Raw genomic sequence first — 12,908 nt, forward strand, 5'->3', positions numbered from 1 at the left:
TGGAGTCCGTCCAACAGAACCTTCCATCCAGACTGATGTCTATGAAGGACGAACAGATGAGTCTTAAATCTGTTCCTGGGAATATTTTAGTTATGGTGAAGGATGATCCAGGACGTCCAAGAGCAAGAAACAAGATAATCTGAAGTGTTTGAAAGGGTAGTGAAATATAATGTAGGTAAATATTGGTTATGGGCCATAACAGCAACAAAGATGATTGGATATTAATATCAGGGCAAATTTTCACATCAGTGCATCTCTAGAATAAACTCACCAGATCTTAACCTGTCAGTCACAGTAAAACTGGTGCTGAATGTATGTTCCAGAGTTGTGTGTGTGTGTGTGTGTGTCAAGTTTTTGGCTATGCCTGTTTCTAGTCTGTCGCGCCTTTTTCTGAGGTCGCAGCCAGGAGGGGAGGTGGGATGATGGGGGTTGTTAGATGATGGAACCGCGGACCTTCACCGATGTTTGCGGACGGTTCTTTAAACGCCCCGCGTCTGGATCCCGTAGAGTAGACGCTGCTCGCTCGGTGTTTTCCGCCATTTATCATCCCGGATGGATGTCAGAGGAGGAGAGAGAGAGTGCAGGAAGGAGGGGGTTTGGCTGTCTGATAACATCCGGGAGCAGCGGACGTGTCTCCTGATGGGAGGCGATGACGCGCCTGACGCCCTGATCCTCCTCTGCCTCTCATCTCATCCTTCCTCACTCTGGTTCGTATTGATCCAGGCTGTGCAGGAACAGACGGAGCCCGCCTTCTCTTCTACCCGCAGAAGGAATCCCACAGAACCGAACCGGTACTGGACCTCCCCTGGCAGACAGCTGGTACGGACCCCCCGGCTGGGGGGCTTTATGTCTTCAGAATGATCGCAGGAGAAGGAAGGGGCCGACTGAGCTTGTTTGTGTGTTTTCCTACTGGTGAGAGGAGGATATGGAGGTGATGGAGGCTGGTGGAGGTGGTGGAGGTGATGGAGGCTGGTGGAGGTGATGGAGGCTGGTGGAGGTGATGGAGGCTGGTGGAGGTGATGGAGGCTGCTGTCTGCTCTTTGTTGGCGGGCTGCTGCTCCTTCAGCAGCCTCTCCTCTCCATCCTCTGGGTTGTGTCGGTATTAGTGATGGCTGAGATCTGAACCAGGACTGGGAACCTCTGCATCATCATCATCATCGTCAGTATGTATGGCTGATCAGCTGTGTGTTTTTTGCGTAAGGGTGTACTGTGCGTGTGGGTGTGTGTATGTGTGTGTGTGTGTGTGTGTGTGTGATGGAGTCCCCTGTGCGAGCAGGGCTCTGCGCACGTCTCCAGCATCCCGAGATGCTGCTTCATTTCTCCACCGAGAGGCAGAACAAGTATTGTCGGTTTCCGGTTGTGGTTGTTTGCTGTCGTCCGGCCTTTGGTCCGACTGTGTTTCTGAGGAGGAGGAAGAGGGAGGCTGTCATGGGAAAAGGCAAGCCGCAGCCAGACGCCGCAGGCGGGAACAATACGTGGAGAAGGGACTCTCTTTCAGTCGAAACACATCTCCCTTGTGTGGCGCATTAGCGGCCCGCTGAGTTGTTTCCTGTCTTCTAGATGGTTCCAGGGTGGATGGAGGAGGAGAGGCCGTGGTGGGACGGCAGCTCAAAATGGCAGATTCAAGGTAGCGGCAGCTTCTTCGTGCTCCTGCTCCAAAACAGCCCGGTTTGCTGAGTAATGGCTCGTGTACAGCCTGTCCTGTTGGGAGGAAACAAAAGCTGGCTCCCAGCCGCAGGTCAGATCAGACCCAGAGCCGTGGTTCTGGCTGCTGCGGGCCTGCATCTCCACCAGAACCAACAGTCATTAGATTCTAGAGAATTCCGTTTCTGACAGGATGATGTGATGCGTTCAGGGTCACCCAGGTCTAGGAGTTCATGGTGCTGTGAACTGCTCTTCACGATTCTGTTGCTTCCATAGTCGGCCTAAGGCACAAGCAAGCTAAGCTGCGTTGTTATGGGGGGCCGCTTGTAAAGTCACGCTGTAATAATAATGATAAAATTAACCATTTTTATTTTGATAGTCCAGCGCCACTTATTTGCATGTGAATTAGCATGTTGGCTAAATATTTATAGTCACCTTACTCCCTAAATGTCAGAGCTGCTGCTGTGAACATAACCTCTCTGTGATGTGCTTGGCTCAGTCTTTCTGTTTCATAGTGTATCTCCAGGACAAAGGCATCAAAGTAGTGAATGCTGCCTTTATGTAGCTTCATGTGATGGATTGTTCTATCTATCGGCTGAGAGTCTAACAGTTCGGCTGTGTTGCTCTTCTTTAATGAAACCACCAGCAGTCTGGTTTCAGTGGGTCCTGGATCAGAGTTCTGTGCTTTCTGTGTGCATGCTCTGTCTTTTCAAACACCCAGTCGTTTGCAGCTCACACTGATCCAGGTTCTGCTTCTGCTGGAGGTTTCTTCCTGTTACAGGAGAGTCCACAATGCTTGCACAGTATGAGGGATTAATGCAGTCAACCGTCCACTGTTGTCGTATTTGTTAATTAGGAGGGACTGCTATGAATTCGGTGCAGTCTGCTGGACCTCTTTAGGTAAACATAGTTTTCAGTATACATTATAAACTAACTTTAACTTTGTGTCATCAGTTGGGTCAAATTTGAGGGCAAATATTTCAATGTGAAGATATTTACATAACGGTATTAATATGACTAAATTTATTTATATAAAAATAAGATCTAAAAGTCTAGGCTGTTTGTTGCCCAACAACTGAATTGATGTGATTTGACCTCAGAACACCAACTGTCAAACATGGTGAAGGCAGCATCATGCTGTGGGGTTGTTTTGTTGCAAGTCTTTCTGGGTCGTGGCACAAAATGTGCAAATCCCACTTCAGCCTCTCTCATCTAAACTGTTTGTTTTTTTGGAAAACAAAGAGCAGGACAACAAACGCTTCAGGAAGCTCAACTGGACCAACAGGAAATAAATTAATAAATTCTATTAACTTGAACTCGACCAGCAGCAGGTGATGGCTGCAGAAGGTTTGTTCATTTGAACTGGGATGTATGTATACTTTTGACCTTATGTATTTATGAACACTTCTGGTAAAATTCTAACTTTTATATCTGATTCGGGTTTCAGAAAAAACACCTTTACACATTCATTCAGTTAGTCCATCTTTACTCTGTGTGCCAACCTGTTACACCCTCAGGACTGCAGACTCTACCCTGCAACAGAGTGAGACAGGATGATGTTCTGTAATGCGAAAAATATAGCTGGATCCACTAAAGGGCGATTCTGTGGAATTTCCTTGCAGTACATCACTTCTTTAACACTGTGCTTGAATAAAGAGAGCAGAGTTCAGAAGGTTTCCTGGAAGCTAACGGCCAGTCAAACCACTGAGCTGCACTGGTTTGTCTTCCTCCCTCGCGGAACATGCACTGCACTGCAAAACAGAACACACCGAGGCTGAGTGCAGAGTAATATTTACTAGATATATAAGAGTTTTATCTTCTGTAGCACTTTACTTTTACAAGAGACAGCTGCTGTGGTCAGCCTCAGATCCACTCAACATGTTCAGTTTCACAGTGAGTGATGTACATGGACAGGTAAATCAGAGTAAATCTAACCCATCTTTAATGTTAATAAAAGATGGGTCCTGATCATTATCAGGAGGAATTATAATTGTATTTTTGAGATGGGGCAAAATTTCCTTCAGACTGTGTTACTCAAACTATGAAAACGCTTTTATTTCATTTTTTCCCCCCATGTTACCATTTGCACTGATGACATAGATGCTGAAATAGCGGAGGGCTCTGAGACCTAAAAACAATTTCAGCAGTAAGATGGAGTTAAGCCACTGACTACTCACACCCACTCAGCAGAACCCTTGTGCAAAAAATCGGAGGTAGATATGAGCTTTAGGACGAACGAAAGAACGACTGAAAACTCCTCATGTCTGCATCACAGGTTGGATGTCAGACAGTTTCATTTCACAAGAGGATCAGGTTTATATTCACATCATGGGGAATGAAGATGTTTTTTATCATTAAGCTAAGCGAAGACATAGAGATACATTTGATTTATATTAATAACATGAACTGAATTGCTGTCAGATCCTGTAGAGTAATGTTAAGTGAAACTCTCCATCTATCAGCCTGGAGGTGGATCAGAACTCAACTCCTTTTGATGCAGAGGAGCAGTGGCTCCACTGGCCAATCAAGGGAGGGTCCGAACAGTAAATCTAGATCTATGCTTCTAGACTCAGTTCTTTCTTCAACAGAAGCAGCAGCCATAAAACTGCAGAAGAGAAGGTCCAAACTCTGAAGGTCACAGTGAGGGCCGCAGCCGTGAATACCTGCAGCTGATGGCCGAGCGCTGTGAGGGTGGAGCTGTGGGTGGAGGCAGCAGGAAGAATATGCTTGGAAATGAAGCAGGAAGTGATGCTAACAGAAATAAATCCACATAAATCACATGAAAAGGATCTATATATTCTCTAGATGATCTTTGTGTTTTTGAGCGAGAGCTCGCCTTTCTCCTCTATGTTCTCCTCTTCCTCCGTCAGACAGCTTCTCCTCGTCTGTCGCTTCCTGCCCACACAGTGGGACTGTGGCTTCGTTAGAATATGGGTGGGCACAGCACAGGCAATCCATCAGCCTGCCAAATCTGGACACACACACACACACTCTCTACTTCCTCTTCTTCTCTTTTTCCACCATCTCTGTCCAAAGATGGATTCAAGCTTTTCTGTTTCTTTTTTCCCCACCAAAGCTGAACCTCATGGGCCTCCCACCTCTAAATCTGCTCCCTCTGTTCTCTTGTTGTCAACATCCACTCAACTATGCAGGGTGTATTTCTTTTGCTCTCATACAATATTTGGAATCTATTCAGCTCAACTAGAATATTTACTGTGCAAAAAGGCTGGCAGCAGTGAAATACAGCAGGGAAACAAGCTGGAGGAAATGAGGCTTTTATTTCTGTAACCAAATTTCCATAAAAGATCTGGTATTACCTACAAAGTTTTCATGCTGATGTTAAGGAAAACGCCTCACTGAGTTCCTCTCTGCAGTCTGTCAGCACAGACAAATAATGTTTAAACTCCTGTCAGGTGTCTAAGTTCTAATGTAAGCCGTGAACCTCAGACTGTACAGTTGAGGGTTGGTGTTAGTTGCCTTCTGGTCTGTTGAACATTTTCTCTACAAAACTGAATCAAAACGTGAAATAAAACAGGAAATGGAGTTTTTTTGGTCTCATTTCCTGCAGACTGCACACATCTGATGCTAGAGGTTGCAGAGGTGATGCAGACTACAGTCAGCCTATCAGAACCGTGCAATCTAACCAACGCTGTTCCAACAGCAGGGGGCGCGTTTCTCCTTGGTTTCAGGTGGCTCTCTGCTTACTGAACAAAAAACCAGTTCAGTGTGGGCTGACAGTCCAGGTACAGCGATGGCTTCAGGTTACTATTGCAGTCAGTTTAGATTCTGTCTATCAACAGGGTTCTGATCTGATCTGGACTTGAAGCTTTCTTTGTGATAAGCTCACCTGGAAAACCTCCTTTATTAGTGTTTCTGGTTCTACCTGAAGATCTTCAGACTGTTTCTCAATGCTGACCGGGAATTAGAAAACAAAGAGGATGCCCAAATTTGGGATGTGCCGTTAACATTCCCAGGATGGTTATCTAACCTTTTCAAAGAGAGAACAAAGTGTGAGAGCTCTGTGATGCTCTGTTTTCCATGTGTAGGTGGTCTTGCCCACTTCTGATTATTAATAGTGTTGAACATTCAGAGCCAGAGCGAATCTGTTCGCAGACACATGGACTGAGCTTTGACTCTCAAACTGAAGTCAGAGGAGCCTGGTGTCTCAGTAACGTGTGTGTGCGTGTGTGTGTAGGACAGAAGGTCCCGCTGCTGTTCCTACAATGATCATGTTGTTCTCATTTGCATTTGCAGTTGAATTCAGAGTGTGTGAACAGGCTTGCAGTGTTTCAGGAGAAGGAAGAATCATTTTGTCACCGTCTCTCTGTGTCCTGCTCCTCAGCAGCGAGCCCCAGTTGTGGCCTGTGGGCATGGTTCTGAAGGGCAGCTCAGAGGCGCTGTGTCCCCCCCCATCTCTGGAGCTGCGCCCGTCCTGCAACAAGAGCCAGCCCTCCCCTCCTCTGGGCTCCAGCTCACAGCCACACGACGGAGTCATTTCTGAGGACAAGGAGCCCATCAAGTACGGCGAGCTCATCATCCTGGGGTGAGGTCATGCAGCGGAATCTTTTTTCTCATGACTAATTGTTGAGACGAGGCTGAGTGGCTGACTAGTCTAAGTTACTGTGAGACTGGGCTTCCAATCACCTCACAGGATGTTGTGAGATCCTGATGGGATGTAGGAAACCCTGTGCAACCCTGGAAACATTCAGTCTGTAACAACATTATTATAAGTGTTATTAACAATATTTAATGTATGACTTTGATGGCAGTGAGACCTGATGAAGACAGGAAGTGGAGCTGAAAGTGGCAGCAACTATTTTCTTCAAACAGGATTAGAAACGAGGGTCAGACTGACATGACACTGTCATAAACATAATATGACATCTGGTATGAACATGACGGAGTCTTCATGAAGGCTTATGTCTTTTGTCATGAAGTGTCATTCAGTAAATAATGGCAGTTTTAGTGCAAAGTTGCATTAAAGTGGCATTAAAAGTCAATTAAAAGTGTCAACTTTGCATTAAAAGTGGCATTATTTACTGAATGACACTTTCATAACAAAAGTCATAAACATTCATGTTCATGACAGATGTTATGTCCTGTTTATGATGGTGTTATGCACATCCCTTCAAATAAAGTCTTACCAAAATGACTTTTGGGTTCAGATTAGAGGTCAAGATAAAGAAGTAAACTGTTCAGATGATGAAGGGAGACATGCTGAGCACTGGGTCGACTGGGAGGAGGAACTGGGAAAGACAGAAAAGGTTCCATGATATGAATCCCTGCATGGTGGTTGGGTCTGCTGCCACCAACCTGATGTGTGTGATTTTGGACTTTGGGAGGAAACCGTTACTCTGATACCCAGAGACAAACTCACACTGCACCGTTTCTGGCAGGAACAGAAACCTGGATCTTATTGCTGCAGTAAATGTATCTAAAATTATACTACTGTATATATTCAGTAGAAGGGATGATGGTTTTCCCATAACTCATTCTTTAGATTGTTATTGTTTTATTTCTGTAGTGGAAGCAATGCTGTAACAGAATAACTGTGACTAGCAGGTTTGAGGATTAATTTGACATGGTTTGTGGCATTTCTATAATCAAAAGGTATTTAATCAATTTTCCTGCTTGCACATATGAAGTTTATTGTTTGAAAATGAGACATACTGTACGGTCATTTAAATGATTCATAAATGAGAAACAACTACAGTGTTTGACATTCAGATTCAGTATCTAGTTGGAGGTGATTAATGTAGGAATGGCAAAAATATTAAACCTTTAAGTTTAAATCTTGTTCATAAATAGGAAACGATGGGCAGACGATATAACATCCTGATTTATTTTTATTCAAGTTATTTAAGTTTACCACAGACTGAACTCGAATAGCTTTCACCCTGTCATGTTTTAGCGACGTTGGACTAATGACTATTATTTTGTGAAATGCCCTGAGATGTGTTGTGAATTGGTGCCATGTAAATAAACTGAATTGAACTGAACTCAATAGTAGTATTACGTATTATCATCAAGGTAAATCTCTTGTTCTTACTCCTCCCAGCCACAATGGGTCACTGGCAAACGGTGACAAAGGTCGTAGAAGAAGTCGCCTTGCCCTTTATAAGAGACCTAAAGCCAACGGAGTCAAACCGGATGTTATCCACAATGTCTCAACACCACTGGTGTCAAAGGTAGTTACCCTAAAATGTTCTTTCTCCACCAAAAAATATCAGTGGGACACATCATAATACCATGCAGTGACCTTTGACCTTCCTGTTGGCAGGCTCTCAGCAACAAAAGCCAGCACAGCATCTCCTACACACTGTCACGGAGCCACTCTGTCATTGTGGAGTACACACATGACATCAACACAGATATGTTTCAAGTAGGTTCTTCTACACACACAAACACACCCCGCAGGTACACACAAGTGCACCCCCTCCCACACACACACACACACACCCCTCCCGTCCTCCACACAAACCTGAGAATTTTATTTTCTTTAAAAAATCCCAAATCAGGTTGACCAGCGTTTCCATTCAGAAAACAGAATCGAAAACAAAACTAATCCTGTTAGAACGTCCATAAACACACTTGGACATGCTTCAGAGATGCGAGGGGTCATTCGCGTGTTAAACAGTTACGTTTTAGGACTGTGGGAGGAAGTCAGAGTACCCTGAGAGAACCTGCAAACCTGCAGAAAGATTGGAACCCAGAGCCTTCCTACTGCAAGGCAACAATGCTGCCAACTGCACCCCCATGCCGCTCCAACCAAAGAGTCATTCCGTACTAAAATAAATTGTGTATCAAAACAAACGTGGATCTAGGGCACATAGATGCTGTTTTTTTTTTTTTCTTCTCACGTCTGGATGTAATCAGTAGCTGCTCTGTAAAGGACCTAATTTGGTCATTTTGCAGGATTGGTTGCTATGGATTCGCACCTCTTTCTGCTCTGTCAGCTTCAGTCTGGTTACACCTTTGTTGAAGTTTACCTGTGTTATTATTACTGACCACATTAGCCTCAGCACCTTTACAAAAAACAACTTAACTGGTTCCAGAGTAAAACAGAACATTCAGAACTTTGTACCTGTAAAGCAGGATGGAAGAGACTGAATGTCTTGCAGCACAGCTGCTGGAAGAAACAGCTTAGGTCAATGTGAACACTGCAAAAACACAAAATCTTACCAAGTATTTTAGGTCTAGTTTCTAGCTTTTCTAGAAGTTTTGTTTTATTACATTTGAAATAAGTGTAATAACACAGTGTTACACGTTACTTACTTACAAGTAACTTTTCAGCAAGAAATAAGAGCTTGTTTAAATCAGTAATTCCTTAATAATGATTAAAAATGTTCTATTTCCTTTGGCAGTTTATAATAATATTCAATTTCATTTGTAAAGCCCTTTATCTCTCCAACTGAAATCTCAAAGCACTCATTCACGCACTGTTGATGGCAAGCAACTGGAATATAGCCACATCTGACCAACACCAGCAGGTCAGGTGGGTTGCCACCGTTACGTATTTCACTTTATTCTACCTATAACATGGGAAAAATGTCTTCTTATAAGTGAAATAATCTGCGAATGGAACTAGAATTTTTTCATCAACATTAAGGAATTACTAACTTAACCAAGCTCCAATTTCTTGCTGAAAAGTTCATCTTACTTCATGTGTTCTAAGATGTTTTGTTGTAGAAACTAGATAAAAATACTCAATCAGACGTTGTGTTTTTGCAGTGACTGGGTCAATTCATGACGATTTTCACACAAATGGGTATTTATGAATTCAATTTTTAGTATCAGTCATGTCAAAATAACAATTATTTAGACAACTAGTTCTGAGTACTTTTTTTTTCATGTGATCAATGAAATTGTAAAATAAAAGCAGAAACAGTGATGTAGGTGTAGTGGGCTGCCTGGGCGCTGCCGGCCACCAGGTCCGGCTCCTCTATAGGGGACCTCAAACACATTCTTCCCCTGCTGCTGCTTCATGTTTCAGTCATGATAAATTTGTCTCTGTGATGACAACGACCTCCGTCTGGCTTCCCTCAGATCGGCAGATCTACAGAGAGCATGATTGACTTTGTGGTCACGGACACGGCAGGCAGCAGCAGCGGTCATGGTGGAGGTGCAGCAGGGGAGGGTGGTGGCGGAGGTCAGTCGGCCCAAAGCACCATCTCTCGCTACGCCTGTCGCATCATGTGTGAACGCAGTGCTCCCTACACGGCCCGCATCTACGCTGCTGGCTTCGACTCCTCCAAAAACATCTTCCTAGGGGTCAGTTTCTGCCTTTCTCCTGGTAAAGCAGAAGTCAAAGAATGTCTATTTTTAGATGTTTGAATATTTCTGTTAATTTCCAAAGTATGAATTATGTTCAATATAGAAAGCGAATAGCAACGTTTGCAGTTTTAGCTAAATCCCAACAGTGTGTGTGCGTGTGTGTGTGTGTGTTAAATGTCAGGAACGGGCTGCCAAATGGAGGACCTCAGACGGCCTGATGGACGGCCTCACCACCAACGGGGTTCTGGTGATGCACCCGGCCGGAGAGTTTGTGTCTGAACCGGCTCCGGGTGTGTGGAGGGAAATCTCAGTGTGTGGCAACGTGTTCGCCCTGAGGGAGACCCGCTCAGCCCAGCAGAGGGGGAAACTGGTGAGATGAAGAATACAAACAGCTGCTTCTGATTAACTGTGCATGTAAAACCAGATACACTTTATAAAAACAGTTTTTCTCACTTGCTGAAATGATCTCAGATGGAACTTTCAGTTATGATTACCACATTTATTTTCATTTACAACAAAACATGTGGCATTAGTTTCTTTAAACTCAAACGTTTGCACATACTGAGTTAGATGTGAGTTAAATGGAGGAACCACTTGTGTTTTGAGTCAGAGGTCAGAGGTGAGAATGTGTTGCTGTGAAATGTTCAACGAAGCCCAAGGTCTGAAGAAGACCTTCAGCCTCTTCAGATGCTGAAGCTGGAAACAAGAGTTCAGTTTTCCTCTGTGTGAAGAACCAGGAACCAACATGAACTGAACAGCCACGTAGAGAAGAAGAAGCCTTCACTGAAAAATCACCATAAGAAACTTTATTACAATTCACTCATGTTGGGTTTAGATTTATAATTATTTTTATTCAACCAAGAAGTTTGATTCTGATCAGGAAAAGAAATGACACAATTGAAAGGGAATATCCATTTTTAATAATAAATCCATCAGTTTCTATTCACATTTACTTAAAATGGCATGTCATAAATTATTGACTTTATCAAACCCTTCTTGTATGTTTTCAATAATTTATTCTTGGTGATTAGCTCCAAGACGTTGGAAGGTCTCTGTGCTATCACCCTAATCTTTACTGTCCTCAACTTCTGCAAAACATTAATACTGAGTTAAAACCAACTTGTTGGTCAAATTAAAGATTACTTTGAATCTGCCAGAGTTCCAGATAACTGTGACCATAACTGTAGTTTATAATGCAGATCTTAAAAAGATGCATCTAGACTGAGTTGACCATTCCCCTACAGCAGAACAAACCATCTGTTCTAAAGACCTTTAGGATGATGCAGGGATCAGATTAAGAAGATTATTGGTGTTGGAACAGGAAATCAGTCAGTGATGCTCTTTTCTAACAATGTTCTTCTACCTCTTCATCTTCCTCTGGTCTCGTTTCAGGTTGAAAACGAGTCAAACACTCTCCAGGACGGTTCTCTCATCGACCTGTGTGGGGCCACCCTGCTTTGGCGGACTCCTGCCGGACTGCGCCACATTCCCACCCTCAAGCAGCTGGAGTCCCTTCGGCAAGAGCTGAACGCCGCTCGGCCCCAGTGCCCCGTTGGCTTCAATACCCTGGCCTTCCCCAGCCTGGCCCAGCGCGAGATTGTCGACAAGAAGCAGCCCTGGGTCTATGTCAACTGTGGCCACGTACACGGATACCACAACTGGGGCTATCGCAAGGAGAAAGGGCCCACCAGCCCGGGGGGCACAGCACCAGCCGGCACTGGTGAGAGAGAGTGTCCAATGTGCAGGAGGGTGGGCCCCTATGTGCCTTTGTGGTTAGGCTGTGAGGGCGGATTGTACTTGGATGCCGGCCCCCCCACACATGCCTTCTGCCCCTGTGGCCATGTGTGCTCTGAAAAGACAGTAGTGGGATGGAGCCAGATCCCACTGCCCCACGGCACGCATGCCTTCCACGCTGCCTGTCCTTTCTGTGGTACTTGGCTAACAGGGGAGCAGGGCCACGTCAAACTCATCTTCCAGGGGCCCGTCGACTGAGGCTCACACACACACACACGCCCACGCACGCACACACACACACAGGAGCCTCTCCCATGATGAAGGACTTCAGTGAATGACTGGTGACTAAGGACTGTGTTCTTGAGCAAAAATGTGAATGCGCTGATGTACAGGAAGATGACTCCTTCCGTGATAAAACTAAAAGCAATAGTAGATGCCAAGGCTTTGAATGGAAGAGCTGTCTGGAGAAAATGTAAATAAATAGTGTTGAATTGAATCATGGCCTTTTAATATCATTTACTCTGTGGGTCCACTGAGGCAGACTGCCTGGATGAAGTAACCTGGTTCAGCTGTGGGACGTATGAAGGAAAACAGAGGACAGAAAGTCAAACCTGAAGGAGCTTCAGAAAAATTAGGGACATAGTACAATTATAGTGTAACAGGACTCCGCATACTGGAACATCCCCACCTTATGTGACAAAATACATATTTCTATTGTTATGATTTTATTTTGTTTTCCAGAAAATGCCACACTGGTACACTGTTGCTTCCACTTCAATGGTTGCTGTTTCAGCCAGGAATGGGACTCTGTTGGGCTTAGATATTTCCTGACCAACAGCATTCGGACAGTAATTCTGGTATGTCTCACTTTGTAAACAGTAAGTTCAGATTTCTGTGTCTTTGCGCTCTGCCATATGGAGTGCCTGTTGTCAAGGTACATAAATTAACATCAATATTTTGGCTTACTTAACTTGTCATAAGAGAAAAAAAAATTTTGGTTAATTTTTCAAAGGAACCCCAATTAAATAAAAATAATTAAAAAAAAAGAGAAAAGTCGCAGTTAAATATTTAATTCACAACCTAATTATTGGGTTAGTAAATAAAATCTTTAGTTTAGAAATGAAATGTTTGGCTTTGAAAATAATGATCTTGGAGCTAAATATTTAGCTTGCTAACTAAATATTTAATTTGCAAGCTAAATATTTATCTTGTGAATTAATTATTTGAAACTGCGACATTTACAAATGTATTAATAG

At 43.9% G+C, this 12,908-nt stretch overlaps 1 protein-coding gene across 5 annotated transcripts; it reads left to right on the top strand.

Moving 5' to 3' along the window:
• Positions 1 to 10: 10 nt before the first annotated feature.
• Positions 11 to 12,148, top strand: peli3 (pellino E3 ubiquitin protein ligase family member 3). 5 transcript variants are annotated; one of them, XM_028038562.1, is made up of 7 exons: positions 11 to 819; positions 5,987 to 6,187; positions 7,703 to 7,832; positions 7,925 to 8,026; positions 9,691 to 9,915; positions 10,100 to 10,288; positions 11,311 to 12,148. In XM_028038562.1, the coding sequence occupies exons 2-7, from the start codon at positions 6,015 to 6,017 to the stop codon at positions 11,908 to 11,910; spliced, it is 1,419 nt and encodes a 472-aa protein (XP_027894363.1). In that variant the 5' UTR covers positions 11 to 819; positions 5,987 to 6,014; the 3' UTR covers positions 11,911 to 12,148. The 5 variants fall into 5 exon arrangements, with proteins under 5 accessions (XP_027894363.1, XP_027894364.1, XP_027894365.1 ...); XM_028038563.1 differs by having other exon boundaries at positions 5,990 to 6,187; XM_028038564.1 differs by lacking the exon at positions 11 to 819 and adding an exon at positions 998 to 1,163.
• Positions 12,149 to 12,908: the final 760 nt, after the last annotated feature.

The sequence above is a fragment of the Xiphophorus couchianus genome, chromosome 14 (assembly GCF_001444195.1).
Source record: "Xiphophorus couchianus chromosome 14, X_couchianus-1.0, whole genome shotgun sequence".
Classification (NCBI taxonomy): Eukaryota; Metazoa; Chordata; class Actinopteri; order Cyprinodontiformes; family Poeciliidae; genus Xiphophorus; species Xiphophorus couchianus.

Coding starts and splice junctions, on each gene's coding strand:
- peli3 (XM_028038560.1), top strand. Junction 6,188..7,702: donor GGCGAGCTCATCATCCTGGG/GTGAGGTCATGC, acceptor TACTCCTCCCAG/CCACAATGGGTCACTGGCAA. Junction 7,833..7,924: donor CAACACCACTGGTGTCAAAG/GTAGTTACCCTA, acceptor TCCTGTTGGCAG/GCTCTCAGCAACAAAAGCCA.